This window comes from Bos taurus, chromosome 7 (genome assembly GCF_002263795.3).
Source record: "Bos taurus isolate L1 Dominette 01449 registration number 42190680 breed Hereford chromosome 7, ARS-UCD2.0, whole genome shotgun sequence".
Lineage (NCBI taxonomy): Eukaryota > Metazoa > Chordata > Mammalia > Artiodactyla > Bovidae > Bos > Bos taurus.
The window spans coordinates 12,504,056-12,525,337 of record NC_037334.1 but is presented as its reverse complement, the minus strand read 5'-3'; the positions used below and the strand labels follow the sequence as shown (position 1 = coordinate 12,525,337).

The window sequence follows — 21,282 nt, the reverse complement described above, 5'->3', positions numbered from 1 at the left end:
GCGTCTGCCCTGTGGAGGCTGGTCAGGTCCACCTGCTGCGTCTGCCCTGTGGAGGCTGGTCAGGCCCGCTTTTGCTGCGTCTTCCCTGTAGAGGCTGGTCAGGTCCGCTTGCTGCGTCTGCCCTGTGGAGGCTGGTCAGGTCCGCCTGCTGCGTCTTCCCTGTAGAGGCTGGTCAGGTCCGCTTGCTGCGTCTGCCCTGTGGAGGCTGGTCAGGTCCACCTGCTGCGTCTGCCCTGTGGAGGCTGGTCAGGCCCGCTTTTGCTGCGTCTGCCCTGTAGAGGCTGGTCAGGTCCGCTTGCTGCGTCTGCCCTGTGGAGGCTGGTTTCCCCTGGGTCTGCTCCTTCTCCTCTTCTCCTCCTGCGCTCTCTCCTGTAATCGCTGATGCTACTGGTCAGCATCACCGAGCCCCATCTAAGTCCACAGTAGTCTGATGCACTAGGCGCTAATCCTTGGGTTATGCCTGGAAGGCCAGTGTCTGTAAGAACTTTGCTGTCGGCCTTGAACCAGGGAGTGGCAGCTTGGGGCCCATCCCCTCTGGGCACCTCTCCCTGTCACCGCTGCCCACCCCCGGGCCCCTGGTGTCTCTTAGATCTAAACTCTCCGAACTCTTCTTTCCAGCTCCTGGGCCGACATCAGCTGATTCCCCACCCTGTGTCCATCAGTGACTTCACCGCACTCCCAGCTCCCCTCTTTTCTCCCTGTCCCACGCCTAGTCCTGGTTGGGGGTGTCACCAGCTCACGAGCCCTCTAAAGCAAACTGTTGTGGCCCTGCAGTGGCTCCAGAGTGTCCCTGCCTCTTCACCACTGTGATTTTCGGAATTCAGCTTCTTCTCCTCTCTTCTGGATTTGTTTTTTATTGGGTTATAATTCACATAATAAAGTTCACTATTTTACAGTATATTAGTTAATGGCATTTCCTGCATTCATAATGGAGTGCAACTATCATCACTATCTAATTTCAGAACAGCTCCATCACAGCTCCAGACAAAAACCCCCATATCTGTTAGCTGCTGCTGCTGCTAAGTCGCTTCAGTCATGTCTGACTCTATGCAACTCCATAGATGGCAGCCCACCAGGCTCCCCCGTCCCTGGGATTCTCCAGGCAAGAGTACTGGAGTGGGTTGCCATTGCCTTCTCCAATGCATGAAAGTGAAAAGTGAAAGTGAAGTCGCTCAGTCGTGTCTGACTCTTAGAGACCTCATGGACTGCAGCCTACCAGGCTCCCCTGTCCCTGGGATTTTCCAGGCAAGAGTACTGGAGTGGGGTGCCATTGCCTTCTCCGTATCTGTTAGCACTCTGTCCCAATTCCTCCTTCCTGCCAGCTCCTGGAGGCTACTAGTCTGAATGTGCGCCTCTATGAATTTGCCCGATCCGGACATTCCGTATCAATGGGATCATGCTGTGTGGTCTTCTGTGATTGGCTTCTCTCACTGAGCAGCGTCACTGCAGCGAGTGTCAGAACTTCGTTCCTTTTCATAGCTAAGTAGTATTCCACAGTATGACTATACCACATTTTATGTATCCATTCTTCTATTGATGGACATGTAGATTATTTCCACTTCGGGTCAATGGTGAATAATGGCACTATACACATTTGTGTATGAGTCTTTGTGTGGACACATATTTTTTATTCTCTTTAGTATATACCTAGCAGGGGAATTGCTGTCTCTTAGCATTTCGTAACCACCTTCAAATGGGTAGCTGGTCACACTCTTTCCCAGCGGTGCTGTCCCCTCAGGCAGGCACCCAGGGTCTCTGACAGGCCTTTACTGACCATTTCAGCGTTGTCTCCCTTCACTCTCCAGGCACGGTGTGCTCCAGCAAACGGAGCTCTCTGCAGATTCTGCATTTGCCATGCTGTCCTCTTCCCTGGGCTTCTGCTCATGTTCCACTCAGTCTGCCTTTCTCTTTTCCCCTTTGTCCAAACGCCTCTATCTTTCACACCCCAACTCAGCTGTCAGCCCTCTTGGTACAGTTTCCCCCGCGTTGCTTCCTGCCCCCAGAGCTTATCCCCCTGTCCAGGGTGGGGTGGGCTTGTAGCGTGTTCCCTGTGCACCCAGATTCCAACTGCAGGGAGAGTTACTCAAGTCAGCTTCTCCAGCCCCTCATGCAGCAGCATCTAGTAGGTAGTAGATGCTTAACAACCTTGTCAAACTGACCTTAAGGCACTGTACTGCTTCTCCTGCACGTCACAGATCTGCGTGTGGCCCACCCCCGTGCCCTTGCAGACATGCACTCCTAGTTTGCCTCCCACCTCCCCCTGTACCCTGGGGTGTCGGTGTCCTCCCATTCGCCCCTCCACCTCCATGGCCTCACATTGTCCACTCCTCCCACCCAGACCAGCCCCTCCGGAGGTGGCCCTGGGGTGGCCTTTGGGGCCCAGCGTTGCTGGCCATGAGCGGAGGCGGGCTCGGGGCCCTGTGGCCCTCTGGGGGCCTCCGAGGCCGGGGCAGGGGCGAGCAGAGGCATTGGGCAGTGCCTGCTCCAGACTTGGGTGGGGGCCATGGATCTTGGATCCCGACTCCTGTCACAGAAGGTGGGGCAGAGGCGGTCCCGCCAGGGCCCACGCACCAGCCGCACTCGAGCTCCAAATGAGTCACCCGGCTCAGGCTCCACCAGGTGGCCCAGGGTGGGTGGACGGCTCAGGTGGGCGCAGCGCCACCCCAGCCACCCTACCACAGACTCAGGGGGAGCAGGGTCATGCCCACTCAGGGTACAGAAGGTCATCGGAGGGGAGAGGGGTGCTGTCTGCACCTGAGGGGTCTGCCGCAGGGGGTGGTCAGGTGAGGCCCCCCTTGGTCTCCCATCTCCCCTCGCACGGAGCACCCCCCCACCGTCCCTCCCTGGCTGCAGGTCCAGCTCTGGGCAGCCCGCGGTGTGTCTCTCCTCTGCCTGAATCACGAGTCTGATCTCCTTCCCGCCCCAAGTGCAGGGGGGTTCCCCAGGGCCCCCTCCTGGAGCCCGGCTGCTGCCTTCCTAGGCACAGCTCAGCCCTCCTCCTCCTCCCCCTCGGCCCTCTCCTCTGCCTGGGCCTCTTCCCCACGTGGCTCATTACAACTCCAGTTGTTCAGGTCTTGACCTCAAGAGCCTTCCCTATTGACCCCTGACCGGCGATACTAATCTGTGTCAACAGGCCCCAGGGGTTAAAGAAACACAACCCGCCACTGCTGTGCTGCCGCCTTAGCAGGTGCCTGGAGGGGGCGGGGTGGCTCCTGGGAGCTCTGGCCGTGGTGGGAAGGCGCATCTACAGTGCCACTGGCTCCCCGCTGTGCGTCTGCCCTCCGCCCCCCTCTTCCTGCTCTTCCTAGGCAGACCCCCTGCTGCCCACTGCCCCCCTCCTCCCAGCCACCCCTCCTTCTGTCTTTCCTCCGCCCTCCACTTTGCCTGGAGGACTTAGGACCCAGTGCCCCCTTGCATTCAGGTGGTGCTGCCTTTGTGCCCCATGCCCCCCCAACCCCCACTGCCCTCCTTTCCTCCCTTTCTCTCTCTCCTCCCCCCACTTGCCATCCCAGTCAGATCCTCCCCCTCGGCCAGTGATTCTCACCCCAGAGCCTGCATCAGAGTCCCCTGGATGGCGTATTAGCACACAGATTCCTGGGCCTGCCCCAAACAGCATCTGCATTCCCAGCTGGTCTCCTGGTGCCACAGGCCCTCCAGGCAGTCTGGAAGCTGAGAGGCGCACACTGCTGGCCCCCCGGGCAGGGGGTTCAAAGGGGAGCTGTCCTGATGGGGGCGACCCCCCGAGTGACCACTGTATTCTGAGGGCACAGGGCGGGTCACCTGAGGATGGGCGGTCAGGAGGGGCCCACCGTGCATCCCTGGGGTCAGGAAAAGCTTCCTGCCTTCCCCAGCCCTGACCCAGGTGGGGACCATGTCAGGGTGAGGGGGGCACCCTTCTGACGTGATGATCTGGGTCCTCGTAGAGAAAGAGTCGCGTGTCACACGTGCCCCCTTTCTTGGGATGAACCTAGAGTTCTGCTTATAACACGCCCTCCATCCTGCCCTTTGTGTGAACCCCAGACCACCTCAGCACTGCCTCAGCTGCTCTGTGCTGCTGCCCGTCCACACACTCCTCAGAGGAGGGAGACTGCTGGGCCCTGGGGGTCTCTGCCAACTCCCATGTTGCCCTCCTCCTGCTCACAGGGAGTTGGAAACCTAGATAGAAACCCTACCAATAGAAAAGCCCACCCACTTTCTCCTCAGGCCCCCTTTCCAGCTGCTGTTACTGCCTCTAGCTGCCCATCCTAAGATGCCTTCTCCTTTCCTGGGGGTCACAGACACAGCTTGCCCCTCCACCTGGGTGCACACATGTCTGGCAGTGGGTGTCCTGGGGAGGATGCTGAGCAGTGCGCTGGGTGGGACTTCAGCAGGAGGTGGCATCTCAGGCCTGGGGTGCTTGACAGTCTTGTGGGGACCCTTCTTGCCGGCTGTGGAGAGGCTGGTAGGCCAAAGGGTCAGGCCATGCAGGGGCCGGACTGGCTAGTGGGGTCTCCCTGGTCTCCCTGCCTTCCTTGCTTGCTCTGTTTCTCTTGTTGAGTTTCTGTTCTGCCCCCTATTCCCCTTTCCGTTCTTCTTGGCTGTGGCTCCCTAAGGCTGGGGAACCATAGACAAACTCCAGAAAAAAATTTTTTTAAAGTTTCCCAAACTTTTCCAGATGCCAAGAAGAGGTTGGCTGGAGCAGCCCTGCAACTGCAGAGAGGGAAGGAGGAGGGAACATGTTCCGGGGCTTTCCCCCTCTCCCATGGTGGAAAAGAGGGACCGCTGGGGGGCATGGGTTCTCCAGTACTTCACACGGCCACCTGGAGGTCAGAGGCCCCATTTCTTGCCCCGACCCCCTCACCCTCACCCCGAGGATCCTCACTTCTTGCAGCCAGTGCTGGGAAGCCTGGAGGTGGAGCAGAACGTGTGTGGGGCTCCAGGGAACCGCAGCATCACATTGCAGGGGAAGTGACTTCTGGGGCTCAGAGGGTGGATCGGGATAGAGCATGGAGCACCCCTCAAGCCAAGGTGGCGGCTGCTGAGAATGGGGGAACCTGGCCCCAGGGGCTCTCTCCCCTGGAGTCTGCGGCCGGGTAGGAGAACCCAGCCCTGCAGGGGCCAGAAGCAGGGGAGACAGGAGCGGGCGGTGTGTGGGGACAGTGCAGGCATGGCTGCCCTTCCCCAGGCAAACCCCCAAGGGGTGCTGCCCCCACCTCTGCTGTTCTGTCCATCCACTCCCTGGACACCTCCGAAAACAAAGGCCTCTTTGTGGTCCTGGCCCACTGGCCCCTTGCCAGCCGCATTCTTTGCGTGTTTCCTGAGCACGATCCGGCACCAGCTCTGTGGTCAGCTCCTCCCCCACCGGCCCAACTCCTGGGGCTCAGAGCAGTCTTCTCTCTGCTGCCCTGCCTGGGGTCCCCTCACGGCTCCCAGCCCTCCAGTTTACAGATCGGGCCGAGAAGGAGGAGCCCTGGGATCTCTGCCACCAGACCTGTGGAGATGCCGTCCATCCGGGCTCTGGCTGATCTGGAACTGGACCTTGATATTCTCATCTTTTAAAACTGGGGGAAATAACAGCCACTTCATGGGGTGTCAAACAGATTAAATGTCTCCCAAACACCCAGGTCCTGCCCACCACATAGCGGAGGCACTGTGTAACTTGAGCTCCCCACTTCTGCGTTGCTCCCTCAGGGGCCTGGGGGGCTGTCAGTGACCTCAGTGAATGGCTGAACAGCCTCGAGAACCTCAAGGGCCTTGTTGTTTAGTCGCTAAGTTGCTGTCTGACTCTTTTGCGACCCCATGGACTATAGTCCACCAGACTCCTCTGTCCATGGGATTTCCCAGGCAAGAATACTGGAGTGGGTTGCCATTTCCTTCTCCAGGGGATGTTCCCCACCCAGGGATAGAATCTGGGTCCCCTGCATTGGCAGGTGGATTCCTCACCACTGGGCCACCAGGGAAGCCACCTCAGGAGCCTTGGGTGGGAGCCTCTCACTAGAGTCCTGTGGAGGACCCAGAGCCACCCCTGGGATTTCTCCTTCAGGGATGGAGCTGGATCTTTAGCAAGTGACTGGCCAATCCCAGGCCTGGTTCCACTCCGTGTCCCTTGCCCCTCTTGACAACCACTTGCGGTGTCAGCCTTCTCTGGGTTAGGCGTGGGGCAAGGAGAGTTAGGTCTCTGAAAGTAAGGGGACCGAGGAGGGAGTGGGGCAGGGGGCCCCAGGTCGTGTTGGCTGGGCTTCTGGAGTAGAAATCTTAGACACCCAGCACATATGCATCCGTCACCTTCAGTCACCAGTCAGGCACGGTCACACACGGTCCTAATGAAGTCCTAGATTGCCGCTCTGAGTTTTCTACCCCGTCCCCCCGCCCCGTTGTTAAAAAATGTTCATAATTTGGAAAGAAAAGAAGCTTTTTACAAGCTGGCAGCTCTAGGGAACTTTCCGTCGGTCCTTTCTGGCCTCGTGATGGGTGGGGCTCACTTTTCCCTTCCCGCTCTCCTAATAATCACCCCTCCCCAGCCCTGCCAAGCACACAGGAGACCTCTAGCCCACTGTCACCCCAAGAAAGCCGAAGTCAGGCTGAGAACCTGTGTGTACCCTCCTGGGGCCTGCCGAGCCATGGAACAACTCCGGGGCCTGTCCCCCTGCCCCCAGAGGTTGCCAAGGCCGGCCTAGAGCCCTCGGATAGCAGCAGCTCCTGGAATCTGTGCCCGGCCCCTGCCCGGCAGCCTGCCTGCCCTCCCCCGAGAGCTCGTCCCCTTCTCCTGCTGAGTGAGGGTCCCCGAGTTCTCCTGGAGTCCAGGGGCCCTGCTGGGGAGGGAGCAGGAGGTGCTGAGCTCACCGCCTCGGCATCTGCCTTCCCCTCCCCACTGCTGGTGTGAGGGCCGGCCACACTCCCGCCAGCGCCTCGCTCCCTAATAGCTTTTTAAGTCCAACCACATGTGTCTGCGGAGCGAGAGCGCAGAGCCGCCCCTCACAGGGCCTCGGTCCCCCTCCTTCCTTGCCTGAGACCACCCTTTACTCTGAGCAGTCTTGGGGCTGGGGGAGGGGGTCTGCTTCCCCAGAGCCCATCTGCTCGCCCCCAGCCCCGCTGAGCAAGGGGATGGGCTGGTGAGGTGGCTGAGCAGTCAGGAGTGTGGTGTGAAGCCAGCCTTCAGGCTCTCGGTCCTGGGGGCTGGGATCCTCACTCCTTGCGGTGAGCAAGGAGGGGCCGGCTATCTGTGCGTCTGTGCTGGGGAGCCCTAAACAGGCAGCAGCGGGTGGCCAACTGCCGGGTGGGGAGCCCTGATCTCTCCACTGGCCTCCCCTGCAGGGGTTTTGGGCCAATACTTCTCTCCTGCACCCCCACCGCACTGACCCCACTGTCGTCCCCCTGAGTCATACACATGGGTTCCCTGTGCGTGTGAGTGGTCTGTGGGGAGGCCTGTGGGGTGTGGTTTTGCAGGAGGGGAGTGAGGGCTGAGAACCAACGTGCAGGCAGCCCGGGGTCCTAATGAGAAAATTGCTTCCAGCCAGGGAGCCCTGCTCCGCGGCTGAAATTGCATCCAGCCCCAGCCAGCTCCACTGCCGTAGTCCCTCCCTTCCCTTTGGAAGGAGGTGGGGGAGCAGTGAGGGGGGCAGGGGGAGGAGCGGGGCTTGCACACAACTCCCCAACCCCCAACACCTTGGAGGAGTCTTCTGCCTCTCAGGGAGGAGGGGACAGGAATGAGCTCCAGGCCGGGCTGGGCTCAAGACCTGCTGGCTCCATCGGAGGAGAGGAGGGAGGGGGACAAGGAGCTTCCCATCCCCTGCCTCCACTGAGCCCTGGAGAGGTGGGTCCATTTACAGTCTTCCTGAGAAAGGATGTGCGAAGCATTTTGTTTCCACATAAGTGCCCTGTGCCTGTCTGCCTGCCCACGTGGAGTCACTGGAGATTCAGCCTCTCACAGAGACTCAGGGTTCAGCCCCTTTGGCTTGCCTCTTCACTCAGGGGAGCCCAGCGCCTGCCCCCAACCTGCCCTAGCCCAGGCCAGGGGACCCAGTTGGGGAAAGACCAAGACTGGCTTAGCTTCATTTCTTCTTCCCATTCCTCACTCACTTGGGCCTCTGAGCAGAACCACCTATAGAATCTGTAAGGCCCCGAGCAGAATGAAAACGCACGGCCCCTTGTTCAAAAGTTAAGAATTTCACCATAAGGAAGAGCACTAACCAAGGCCATGGAGCCAGCCCTGCTTCGAGGAAAAGCTGGTACCCACCGCCTAGCATCCAGTTGGCTCAGTGAGCTCTGGCCCCCGAGGCTGACCAGCCTCAGGCCTGACCCCGTTCTGCCTGAGCAGACCAGAAGGTCCCGCCTGGCGGCTACTTGTAAGGGAGACCCATCTGACTTTGGAGATGTCTCCTGCTCACCTCGTTTTGGCCTCTGCTTCTGCTTCCACCAGAGACTCTGGATCGCCCGTTTTTTGGATTTGAGAGATAGTGGTCAGGGAGGAGGCCTGTGGGGGGAGGGAGCAGAGAGAAGGCTACAGCTTACACGCCGAGAGATTCCCGGGGCAAGGCTCCCCTTGTCACCCTCCAGAGACCCTGCCAGTGGAACCGTGCCCTCTAAGCTAGTACCTGCCACCTCGGGACCCCGCAGGCAGTGGGTCAGCCTGGACCTTCCTCCCCGCTCCCCACCGAGTGGGGCCTCAGCTCTAGCGAGTTCCAGTGGCTGCTATATAAGAGCAGGGAGAGAGCAGGAGTGCTTGGAGGGAGGGAAGAAGTCAGGAGGAAGGAAACAACCCCATTGTCATCCCCCAAATTACTGGCTGGGATGGCAGGGGAGGAGGCGGAAAGCCGACATTGTTTACTTAATTAAAAGTAAACAACAATTTGCCACTGCCAGCCTCCCATTAGTTGTGTGCCGAGCCCTGTGAGCTCGGGACTCGGCTTTCGCTCCCACCAAGCCAGGCTCCTGTCACCACACCCCAGCCCCCATCCGCAGGGCCCTGACCCTTCCCTGGTTCTGCCCTGCCCAGGCTGAGCAGTGTGTGTTGGGGCCGGGGTTGGGGTGGGGGTGGGGCATAAGCTAGAAGCAGTAGCGTCTTAGAGTCCTGTGGGTTAGGGTAAGAGTGTCAAGAAGCCGTCATTTGGCAGCCCACTGTGGGGTATTTCCAGGTGGCGCTAGTGGTAAAGAACCTGCCTGCCAATGCGGGAGACCTGGGTTTGATCCCTGGGTCAGGAAGGTCCCCTAGAAGAGGGCAGAGCAACCCCCTCCAGTATTCTTGCCTGGAGAATCCCATGGACAGAGGAACCTGGTGGGCCTCAGTTCATAGGGTCGCGCAGAGTTGGACACGGCTGAACCAACTCAGCATGCGTGCGCTCTGGGTGAGAGACTCCTGCGTGTGCATGCTGTTAGGCCTGCCTGGTTGTAGCCCAGCTAGGGGCAGGGGGCGCCATCTCACCAGTTAGAAGGTCATCTGGGCCGCAGGGTTCCTGGGGAGGGTGGCCTCGCACCCTCCCCACCGAGGCCCCATCCACACTACCTGGAAGCCTGGGCCTCTCTGCCCCACCTCCCACTTTTTTCCTTTTTCCCTTTTAGCAGCTTATAAACATCCTTCTTCCATCTTTTTGGCTCTGCTCCCAGAAGGGGGCTGTTCAGGGTTCCTGGAGGGCCAGGGAGAGAGGCAGGGTTCCTGGGCCAGAGGGAAGAAGGGCTGCTGGAACTGGGTCCCCCCACCCCAACCAGGACAGCTACAGGTGACCCCAGGAACAGGGGAGGGGTTTGACCTGGGCTGGGGTTTAGCTAGGGACACCTAAACTCTTGCTTCTCTGGCGCCCCCAAACAGGAGGGTGGTCTGATGGCTAGAGCTGTGCAGGACTTTTGCTGGCCTCTGGGGGCTGAGCAGGGCATCTTCCCAGGGGTCTGCACCCAGGCAAGTCCCCATCTCTCCTGTGGGCTTCACCTCCAGCGATGTAGAACTCAGCCTTCTTTCAGGACCTGGGTATGACCTCTGGCTCCTGACTTTTAAGGAATGAAAGCTCTGAGCTTTCACTTTACCTGTCCATGGGCTCCCCCCACTGCTATACTTCCTAACACCCCAAAGCTTTATTAAACCATTGCTGAGCCCGAGTAGCTCTAGACCTCCTCTGGCCAGATAGGTAAGATAGGGAGACTATCTCAGGAGAAAGAACCAGACCCGAGACACTTGGGAAGCCAAGCACTCTGGGACTTAAGCCCCAAGGGAGAGAGGTAAGGCGAAGTCCTGGTAGTAAATACACAGACTGTGGTTATCAACAGATGCCCAAGAACAGTGGGTTCCACCACTGCCCTTGGGGGCGCTTGGCCATGGGGAGGCATTTGGGGCTGTTCCAGCTGAGGGAGCATGATGCTCCTGGCACCTAGGAGGCGGAGGCCAGAGACACCTCCTGCTGTTGCACAGGATGGCTCCACCCAAGAAGGGTCCATGGGGTGGGGGTTGAGAACCCTGGTCTGGAGTTTGGCTCTCTAAAAAGATGTAGGTACTCACTCTTCCTGAGCCGTTCTGCCCCACCCCTGTCCTGCCCCTCACCATTTGCATCCGCTCATCTCCCTCCTCCACCGTCAGGATTCACACATCCACATGTGTGCATACAGGCACACACGCTCGCACTCCCGGGATTCAACACATTCGGCTTTTCACATGCTCTCGAACACGCAGAAAAATCTGGGAAGTCTGTCCCACGCTTAATTGAATTAAAGGACTGGGGTTTGGCAGGACACTGTGTATCTGAGCTGCAGCGTCTTCTAGCCGATTCGGTGCCATACAGGACAGTCCAGGGTCCCTGCGATTCCAGCTGCTGCTGCTCCTCTCCCCTCTCCTTCCCCCACTTCCTCGCCTGGGGAGGGCGAGGTCAGCAACACCTTACTCCTCTTCCCATCTGTCACTGCCTTGCCTTCCACTGCTGTTGGTGGGGGGCTGGGGCCTCCAGTAGAACAGGTACCCCCTCAGCATGAAGCCAGGGCACTGTCTGGAGCACCAGGATCTAGCCAGTCCCTCCTTCCAGGATTTCTGCTGCCGGGGGCCTGGGGTGGGAGCTGGAAAGGGCTGCTGGGTGGAAACTTCTTGGCCAAGTGTAAAGCCGCCAAGTTCTGCCTGAAAAGTCTGAGGCTTGCATCCCTGCTGAGCGGCTTGGAGCCTGCGTGGGCAGGGTCAGGGTGCCCATGGTGGGCACACCCTGAGTGACACACAGGACAGCCACCCCTCAGGTCCCCTGTCCAACTTGGGCTGTTAGAGGGGCTGGGGGCGGCAGGTGTGCTGCGGAGCAAAGAGATGCTCTTTACTTTCTCTCCCTCCCCACCCCTCTGCTGTCTCTCCATTGGCAGCCCCCCTTCATGAGCCCACTCTGGCCCCTCCGTGCGGATCAAATGGAGTGACTTCAGGCGCTGCCTCTCCTCTGAGGGCAACCCCAGCACCAGAGCCCAGCCTTTGCTTTGAGGAAGACCTGCAGGAGCCACCCTTTCCTAGAGCCCAAGGGCATTGGAAAGCGCCCATATCTGGAATGGGCACACAGGACACCCTGGGGCCTCGCTGTGGGCAAGAGGCACCTGGTCAGTCAGCCTGTACCTCCTGGGGCACCATCTTCTAGCACGAATCACCTCCTTTGCTCATCCCTTGGTGGAGGTCCGGCTGTGTGCAGAATCTGTCCCCCGGACCCCACAGTTAAAGAGCAGCCTGGACAAGATGCTAATGTCTGGCATCAGGGTCATCCAGGGGCCCATTGGAGGAGCCCAGCCTTGCCCCACATGTGTGACCCTTGGTGCTTGGGCAAGGCAGAGGGTAGGGAGCAGCCCTTCCCCATCTGCTGGGCTGTTGCGCTGGCTGGGAGGAGGACTGGGGGGACAGGGAAGTAGCTGGGCCCAGTACGGGGGCCCTGAGAAGCGATCTGCGCTGCCCAGGGTCAGGGGGGAGGGGGCGGGCGGGCCTCACCTCGGCTAACCTCCCTGCGGAACAAAGGGGCCTTTCTCCACGCCTGCCCGGGAGGGTGTGCCTGCCCGACTGCTGCCACCGCTGCCGAGAGTGCTGAGTTTTTTTTTTTTTTTTTCTTCCCGACTTTTCTCCATTTCTATCCCTCTTTTTGGTTTCTGATCTCTGACTTCTAGTCTCCATTTTTAACTTCTTGAGAGAGCTGGAAAGAAAAAAAAAAAAAGGAAGGAACCTTCCTCTCCAAACGTTTATCAGGCGCAGAGGCAGGTCTGTGTTGCCAAAAGGTGGGGGCGTCGTGGGCGTGTTGGGAACACTCCAGGGGTCACGCAGCCGCAGACTAGCCCACATCCAGGGCAGCCCCACGCTGGGGGAGGCAGGCCGGGGCTCTGAGCGGCGTCGGCGGCTCAGAGGGGGCCTGAGCTCACTGGATTACCCCTCCCGGCCGTGCACCTGGTAGGCCCCCCTCCACCTCCTGCTTCTCCTCACTAGCCCATTCCCCGGCCCCCTTGCATCCGGCCCCCGCACTGCAAGCTGTTCCTAATCAATGAGCACGGGAAGTTCGGCCCTCCTATCTCATCACGGGATGTGCTTGGCAGCGGCCGCAACCAGAGCTGCCTCCTCGGGCCGCACAACACGGGGTCCGAGGGGCCCGAGTGCGGCCGCGTCCTCCTGGTGCCAGCTCGGACCTTGCAGTTGTGCAAGGGGTTCCCCGGCCCCTGCGGCCCGGGGCAGACCGGGCGCAAGTTCGCCGCCGCCTCCGCGCCGGCCGCAGCCTGCAGAGGGCAGCTAGCGTTAACTCGCTGTGCCACCTAGCTGCCGAGTCGGGGAGTGCAGTACACCGCTCTCCGGGGGTGCAGATCGCTGAGCCCCAAAGCCCTGGGAAGTCCCTTTCGGTACTTCAGAGCCTTGTGAGTGGGGAATTTGGCACCTGCCAGGCTTGTAGGAAATGGCAACCCATTCCAGTGTTCTTGGATGGAGAATCCTAGGGATGGTGGAGCCTGGTGGGCTGCCGTCTATGGGGTCGCACAGAGTCGGACACGACTGAAGTGACTTAGTAGCAGCAGCAGCAGGCTTGTAGGATCGGTATCATTTTGTCCCCTTAGCGGCTTGAATTGTCCCAGCCCTGAGTCTGGGGAGCTGCCTCTCACACCAGCCTCCATACTCGGTGCAGAAAATGCCCCTCCGCTGTTCTTTAGTATCCCCGCCGTCCCTAAAATATAGTCCCAGAAGCTGGCCCCTTTACCCCATCAGTAGCTCCCTACGTGTGCTTGGCGCTCTATAGTGCATAAAACCTTCCCGCTTCCTTCACTGTAAAAATTCCTGCCCACGTCTCCCCGTGCCCTCTGAGGCAAGCCTGGGATAGTGTTGCACAGAGGAGAGGAGGCCCAGGAGACACACTGGGGGCCTAATAACAGCAGGTCTAGAATTTGGACCCCAGGCTCCTGATTCCAAGCCCAGGGCTCCTTCCAGCAGCCAGAGAGGTCTCAGCCTTCAGGGAGGTCACCCACCTGCCCATCCATTCAACCCTGCCTGGGACCTCAGGGCTCCGAGTTGGAGGTTGGCAAATTCACAAATTCCTCATGTTTTGCCTGGGCAGCTCTGGACGGTGGCTGCCTTTAAAGGCCTCCAGGGTGGGGAGGCCTGTGAGAGCACTCCTCTGCCCTTCCCTTCTCAGGGAAACTCTTGTTCCTTCCTGTGGTCAGTCCAGAACTCGGGCATGGAGGCCAGTGTGTCCAGCCCTGCATCCAGACCCAGTTGGGTTTTACAGGAGTATTAGCTGTTTTAGGTGTTCTCAATCAGTTCCTTGGGTATGTGTGTCGAGGTTTGGGTCTTCAGGAAAGATGTGCTCTCAGGAGAGGCGAGGGGCCAGCTAGTTGTCTCCTGGATGGTCCGTGTGCTCCTCTGTCCATGGGATTCTCCAGGCAAGCATACTGGCGTGGCTGGCCAACCCCTCCTCCAGGGATCTTCCCAACCCAGGGATTGAACCCACGTATCCTGCACTAGCAGGCGGGTTCCTTACGCTGAGCCACCTGGAAAACCCAGACGGTCTATGTAGTTGGAACGATTAGAGGGTTTCTTTGAGTCTTCCACTCAAATTACACTTTCAGGTGTGGGGGAGAGTGTAATGAGCAAAACACTGAGAGACCTTGGACTTGAGGGCCTGATGGTCTGGTGGGGCACTCCTAATCAGAAATCCCTAACCTGGAAGACCCGGTGGTCAGTTTCTTAGGTCTCTCATGCTGTCCAAAATCAGAGTCCAAGTCTGACTCCCCCACACAAGGCAAGCCCCTGCAAGAGGAGCCTCCTCCAGGGTTGCCAGCCTGGGTACTGGGTGCTCTTAGGAGGCTGAGGAAGCTAGAGAACCTGAGGGTGGGAAACAGGTGGCCTCTGTCTGCTTCTGCTTCCCAGAGGAGAACAGAAGTAGGTGGGCTCTTCTCCAGGCCCCCAAGGTCCCCGGATGGATTCTCCCAATGAAAGGGGCAGTGAGAGGCAGGGCGGGACAGGATTCTGCTCACAGTTAGAGAGAGAGGGAACACGGAGGGCAGGGAGGCCAGGGGCACTGATGCTCCCCGATTTCCACCATCCTCTGGCCTACCCAGCTGCCTCTCCAACACTCGAAAAGGCTCCAAGTGCGGAGGCCTCCCCTGCCCAGGTCTGAAAGTGGGTTTCCTAGTCCTGGGGAGTTGATCTTCCCATTTTCTTTTCCTGGTCAGGTATTCCTTCTCTTCATCTCCTCCTTTACCCAGAACATTGTGAGGGTGGGTGGGTAGGGCTTCTGGGCCTGGAGTCTCCCCAGCCCCTCACTTTGTCCAGCACCCTAAGACAGATGCCGGTAGCTAGTGCAGACCAGGCTGTTGTGTTCATGAAGCCACTCCTGAGTAATTCTAGGAAAATGTTCTCCCCTTTTGTTTTTGTTTTTTAATGTATCATTTCCTCCTTTGCTTCCTCTTTCTCTCTCTGCTTTTCCCTCTTTTCCCTGCCTCTTCTCTAACCTTCTATTTCTCTGATTTTTTTTTGGGAGGGGGCCACATTTCATGCAGAATCTTAGTTCCCCAACCAGGGATTGAACCTGTGCCCCCTGAAGTGGAAGCGCAGAGTCTTAACCACTGGATTGCCAGAGAATCCCCTCTGATTCTTTCTATAGCAGACTTCTTTCTTTGAACTACTTGGCTTTGACTGATATTCTGTCTTGGTCCCTCCCTCTCTGTCTGTTAGTTTTAATTTTGTCTTTTTGTCTGTTTCTTGCTCTTGGCTCCACTGCCTCCTTCCCTTACATTCCTGCTTGTCTCAGAAATGTCCCTCAGGTGACCTCCAGAGCCTTTGCCTCCCCTTTCTCATCCCTAGTTGGCATTAGCAGCCAGAGTACTCTGTCCCTTTACAAATAATTAGACCAAGGGCAAGTGTATTGGGGGGTTGGGGGAGAAGGTGACGCCTGGCCCTGGGAGGTAGGGACACTATTAATAGTCCTAAGAGCAGCTGGGGGTGGGGGTGGCTGTCTGGCCGGGCCGGGCCGGGGCAGCTCGAAGGGCCAGAAAGGGCAGCACTGGAAATAGAGTGGCCGGGGCGGGGGAGCCGCTCTGCGGGCCCCTGACCTGGACACGGCCCCTCTGCTGCGGCCCTGCCTTCTCTTGGTGTGGAGGGCATTCTCCACTATCAGTTTTTATCCATCAGGTTGGTGAGGGAGGAGAAGCCTCAGGGCCGGGGGGCCACTTTTCTGGGCCCCCAGCATCACATGACGCCTGGCCCCAGGCCCTCTCAGAAATGTTGGCTCCTGCTGCCGGCTGAGTCGTGGCACCAGCCTGTGCTGCCAGGAGAGGCACCCGGCCGCTTGTGTGGCCACGCCTGTGCCCCGGTGTCCTCAGCTCCCCGTATGCCCAGCGCCCAGCTAGTGTGGGCAGGGCTTTGCGCTCAGCATCCTCAGCATCCTGGGGCACAAGTCTCTCTCTGCCTCCCTGTTAGCCTTGCCGTCTCCTGGCAATCCCTGGCCCTGCCTCTCCCTGACTGTTTCCAATGTGGTATCTGCCCTGGGACTGTGGCCATTGTATTCGGGGAGAGATGTACGCGTAGAAGACATTCTGCTCTGCCCTTTATTTCCCAAGAAGGCTCCCTGCCCCTCTTTGCAGAGGGTAATGGGCCAAGTCTTGAGGGAGCTCCTCTGCTCACTGGCCAGTGGTCTCTAGGGTGAGATACCAAGAACCATCATGTCGAGTGCACGCAATGTATCATAAAGAGTACGAACTCCAGTGGGAGGGGAGCTGTGGGTTAGCCACAGCGTCCCCACCGAGTTGGCATTTGAGCTGAGCCCAGACAGAGTAGGGTTTTAGCTGAGGGAGGTGAAGGGAATCGGTGATCGCACTGGAAAGACAGCTGACGTTCAGGGAACACCTACTGTGAGCCAGGCCCCGGACCGAGCACCTTGTACCCATTTTCTCACTTATTCCTCAGGCAGGAAACCCAGGGGGCAGGCGGCATCTCCATTTTACAGATGAGGAGACAGTTCAGAACTTGGCCAGGACCACTGGGCCCGTAGGTTCCAGAGCATGGATGTGAATTCGGGGGAGCCCCGCTCCACCTGGTGGGCTGCCCTCCTCCTCCCTCCATTTCCCCTTGCCCTTGGTGTGCCCCCCTTTCCCCTCTGTCCTGCAGAAGGATACCTCCCTGGATGGGAGTGGGGTGCCCTCAGGGTGGCCTGAGGTGGAGGGCTCAGGGTGGAGGCAGAGGCAGGCCTGGGACCAAGGGCTCCTGCCTGCCTTTGTCTCACCCCAGGTCTCTCCCTTTGCGGTAGGGGCTGTCTCATTTTCATTCCCTCCATCAACCTACTGGGTGCTTCGCTCTGCACTGGGGTGTCCCTCCTCTCTCCTTTGCTGCACATTCTCTGTCATGCCTGGGGGAGGAGCAGCTGGGCACCCAGGCCCCCCATGCTCCAGTGCCCAGGCCCGATCTCTAGCTCTCCCTGGGCTGGGCGCAGAGCTGACAGTTTCCCCTGGCAGGTGCAGGGCAGAGAACGCTGTGCAGCTCACGCCAGGGAGCAGCCTCACAGGCTTGGAGCCGCCTGCCTGAGCCCAGCCTTCAGATCCACTCTGCTACTCCTCTGGGCACCACATAAGCCCCTGGACTTGCCTTCTCCTCCCTTCCCCCAGTTCCCCTGCCAGGCCATGAGCCCTGCTGTAGCCAGACTCAGCCCTTGCTCCCTAGGGGACCCCCGATAGCAGCTGTGGAGGCAGGGTGGGTTGAGGGGGAAAAGCAGTGCCATCGGGGTCAGAGATGAGAGCCGAGTGTCCCGTTTTGAGTCTACTGGTCCCGGCCTGCCAGATCCCTGTGGCCTGACCTGCTGTCCCCACCCCCACCCCCAATGGCCTTCCTTGAACCTAGGCCCAAGGGGCAGCTGGGGCGGATCTAGACCACGTGTGTGTCGAGGCTGTAACTTGGTCTCTTTCTCTTTCTTGTCTCTTGTCTCTTCCTCCCCGCAACAGGTGACCCGAGTCAAAAGCTTGAGCCCCTTTGGCTCCATGAGGGAAGGAGAAATGAGAGAAGAGAGCAGGGTGATGGGGCAGGGGGTAGGGACATGTCTCCCTGCCTTGCCCCTGCCCACACCCCCACCCACAGCTGCAGAGCTGTGCTTCCTGCTCAGGCTTTTTTGTCCAACCATGTGGGGTCTAGGATGACAGAGGAGAGGAAACCCCAGGATGGCCCCAGGTCCTGTGAGCATACACGCTGGCTCATGGAGGTGGTGGAGGGAAATGGGGGGAAGATTGAAAAGCTCCCGGGCCCGGCCTGGTCGAGCCCAGCCTCCTCTGTCCTCTGGCTGCCCTGCATTCCCAAGGACTTCCTCGGTCTCAAGTCTTCTGTTTGCAGAGACAGGGAGAACCCCTCTGTGACCCGTTCCCCTAGCCCCCCATCCATCTGCTTCTCCCCTCCTCAGGGTGTCTCAGATTCTCGGACTTGGGTTTCAGGAGACACAATAGTTACATTCTCCAGCTCTGATTGCTGCAGGCCAGGCCTCGGCTCCCCTTGAGATTGGGTTTCTCCTGCCCTGGATGCTCCTCAGTTGCAAAGAGAGGGTGTGTGTGTGTGTGTGTGTGTGTGTGTGTGTGTGTGCAGGAGGGCGGGGGGAGGAGGTGTGCCACACTGGGCAGGGCCAGGGATCAGCTCCAGAATTGGTCCTTGAGATGGCACCCCCAGAACAGAGCATACTCTTGCCTGCTTCTCCAACCTCAGGCCTGGGAAGAGCTGGGGGAGGGGAAGGGCAGGCATGCCCAGAGGGCTGGCCTCTCCCTGCCCACCCTCAAAGGCCAGTGGTCTGGATAAAGCCAAAGGAGGTTCCTCTTAGCAGTGAGCGTCCTGACCACCGCTCTTAATACACCAACTCACCCCATCCCTGCTGGACAGCATCAAGTGGTTGGTGGCATCTCTGGGTGTGTGTGTGTGTGTGTGTCTGGATGTAGAGCAAATGTGCGCCCTAGTACATACATGTGCCTGGGTACGCATGTGTCAGTGCAGTTGTGCCTGCATGCCCCTCTCAGCCCCCCCAAAAAATGCACTCAGTCTGTGATGTGCGTGGGGGCAGCCAACCGGTGAATTACATGTGGCCTGTTTCTCGGAGAGAAGTTGTTTGGGGCGGGCGCCGAGGCGGAGCGTGTGCTGCAGTGAGCAGGAATCCCTCCCTCACCTAGTGGGAGCCATAAATATCTCCCTGTCTATGGCTGGGAGTATATATATTAAAAACATGCTGTCAGTTGGAGTTTATGTGTGATTCTGGGCTCCTTCTGGCTGCTGGAGCTTCCCCTCTTACAGCTCTGATGAAGAGGCAGAGGCCTCTCCGAAGCACACACGTGTGCACACGCACACACTTGTGCAAACAGGCAGGACGGGGAGAGGAAAGGGGCCCAAAGAGAGGGAAAGCGAAGGAGAAGGAAGGACAGAGAGAGGGGCATGGAGCCAAGACAGAGCAAAATGAGACCAGAAATAGGATTCCAGAGGGAAAGGCGAGGAGCTGAAGAAAGGAAGTCGAGGGCTTTAATAACTAAGCAGAGGTAGAGGATGAACAGAGCTGCGGGTGAGAAGAACGGTATTTCAGGGCTTAGGGCTGTTCCAGGAGACACAGAAGAACCCTGAGGAAGAGAGGGTCCCATGCTGCCAACCTCTGGCTGAGCCTGGCCTAGGTCGGGGTGCTGCACGAGGCCTCCAGGCTACAAGCGCCGACCGGGGATTGGGGGTGACTGAAGCCGTAAGGGGATGAAGGCAGAGCAGCCTGGGACCTGAGCACCAATCCCATTTCAGAGCCTTGCTCTGCAGAGCCCACTTGGTCCCACATCTAGGAAGAGCCCAGATTCGTCACCTACCCCCACGCAATCCTGCCTTCTGCCCCAGGGTGTGGACTGCATGAGTACCCCGGTCCCTAGGGGAAGACAGGAAGCAGAGCCTGCGCTCACACACATGCAACGTGAGCCAGCCTGAACACACCCCTCGCCACCCTGGTGGCTTCAAGGACAAGCGGCAGCCTCCAAAATTCTCTTCATCCCCTAAGCCTGGACCAGGCAGAGGCCTGACGCCTGCACGCCCAGGCAGCCATCCTCAGACACAGTGGCTGGACTTGGTTTTGAGGAAGCTGTGTGTGATGGTTGAGTGGAAAGAAGCTTAGAGCCCAGGAGGCACTGTCTGGCCCTGGGCACCAGGATGCGGGAACATGTCACCTCAGGACTGAACGGAGCTTGCGGTGCCTCTGGCCCCTCCATCCCCTCTCCAGTCTCTCCAGAAAGTCAAGGCAGCCTTTGTCCCTGAAGAGAGTTGTAGGCCTGGGGGGCTGGGGTTCAGTCAGGGTGGCCCCAAGCTGGGAGTGGGTGGTTAGGGTCCCTACTGCTTCGGTCTACCAGGCTGGAGAGAAAGCCAAGGCCGGAAATGTTGCCAGGGGACGTGGCCCTGGAAGGCTGGGGAAGCCGAGTGACAGCCTCGGGGGCGTGGGCCGGGCGGGAGAGGATAAAGGATGGAGCCGGGCACCTGCCCGCCTGGTGCCAGCCAACATTTTCTCTGCCCGTCCACCGGCCCACAGGCCACCAGCTGGCCCATTGTCCCCAGTGAGAAAGCAGACACTGGAGGGGGGCTCCCGTGTGGCAGGAGCTTACTCATGCACGCCCGCCTCGTAGGGACTGCCAGGGGACAGCCACCACGCGCTGGGTTGGGGCGAGGGGAGAAGGGGGGTGGCCAGGGGAGGCGCCCTCATGGCGCAGCAGTCAGGGCTCCTCCTGTGCTCTTGGCAGGGGGCAGTGCTCGGGGCCTGCGAACAGGAGATAAAGAGTTCAGGCAGAGGGTTTTCTCTCACTAACCGTGGATTTGTGTGTTTGTTCAGCTGGTGGCTCTGATAAGCCCCATTCTGTGAGATAAAAGCCAAGCAACCATGAGGCGGGGCCTGGGGAGGGGTGTCATAAAGGGGCCTGCCTTTCTGTGTCCCAAGGCCTGGGGTTATTCCCTCCCTTCCCCAGGGAGCCTCGACAGGGAAGGGGGTCAGGCACTGGGGTGTCATGCTCCTTGGGGTGCCAGCCTGGGGTCGAGCTCCTGGTCCCTAGGGGCTGTCCAGAGCAGGCCCGAGCCCCAGGGCACAGCTCCCCAGAGTGCCCATGGCTACAGGAAGCTGGCCTGGTGGGCTCTTGCCTCTGGGTTGGGGGGGCATCTCCTCGCCCTCCCCAGGAGCCTGTCCACCACCGGCCCAGTGCCCCCCCCCAACCCCCGTGTGCCCACGGTGTGCCTCCAAGCTGACTGAGTGGACAAGGGCCTGCCCCCGTCTCTCCCCTTACTGTCCTCGGAGGCCCCTGTCACCTCATGGGGGCAGGGGTCTACGCGGTAAAATAACTGAGGCTCTGGGTCTGGGTCTGGCCTGAGGAGGGGCCTCAGCAACACTGCGTGGCTCACGGGCGGGCCGCAGCCTCGTGCCTCTCGGCCCTTTTCGCTCTGCACGGGCCAGGAGGGGTAAGGGGGCCGCCTGAGCAGGACAGCGGAGCCCCAGCCCCAGCTGCCCCGCTGGCCGGGCCAGCGCCCCTGCCCTCGAGCCCGGGTCCAGGTTTCCAGCGTCTCTGCCTTTTGTCCCGGAGCCGGGCCGCGCTCGCCGGGGGCGGGCGGCAGTGCGGGGCGCCGGCGGGGCCGCCAGCCGTAAGATGGCTGCCAAGGGCTAAGATGGCTGCCAGCAGCGCCCGGAGCACCGCCTGCAGGCGCGTGGCAGCGGGCCTCGCGCGCCGGTCCCCGCTCCTGCCTGCTCCCTTACATGGCGCTAATGGTAATAACAGCAGTAACGTTTCAGGGCAGCGTCCTGGTTCAGAAGGATTTCCTGTCTGTCGCGCTCTCCTGGAGCCCCATTTGTCTCTGCCTCTATCGCTGGCCCACCTCCA

At 59.6% G+C, this 21,282-nt stretch overlaps 1 protein-coding gene across 10 annotated transcripts in view; it reads left to right on the top strand.

The window, feature by feature from the left end:
* NFIX (nuclear factor I X) overlaps nucleotides 1-21,282 on the top strand; it is a 97,868-nt gene that overhangs the window by 50,765 nt on the left and 25,821 nt on the right. Inside the window, exon 3 of one of the 10 annotated variants that reach the window (XM_059888552.1) lies at nucleotides 619-895. The exons of the other annotated variants lie outside the window; for them this stretch is intronic. Coding sequence (XP_059744535.1) covers nucleotides 619-665 — 47 coding nt within the window. The 3' untranslated portion in view covers nucleotides 666-895. Of the gene's footprint in view, nucleotides 1-618; nucleotides 896-21,282 lie in introns of those variants that run through there. 10 annotated transcript variants of the gene reach the window in all.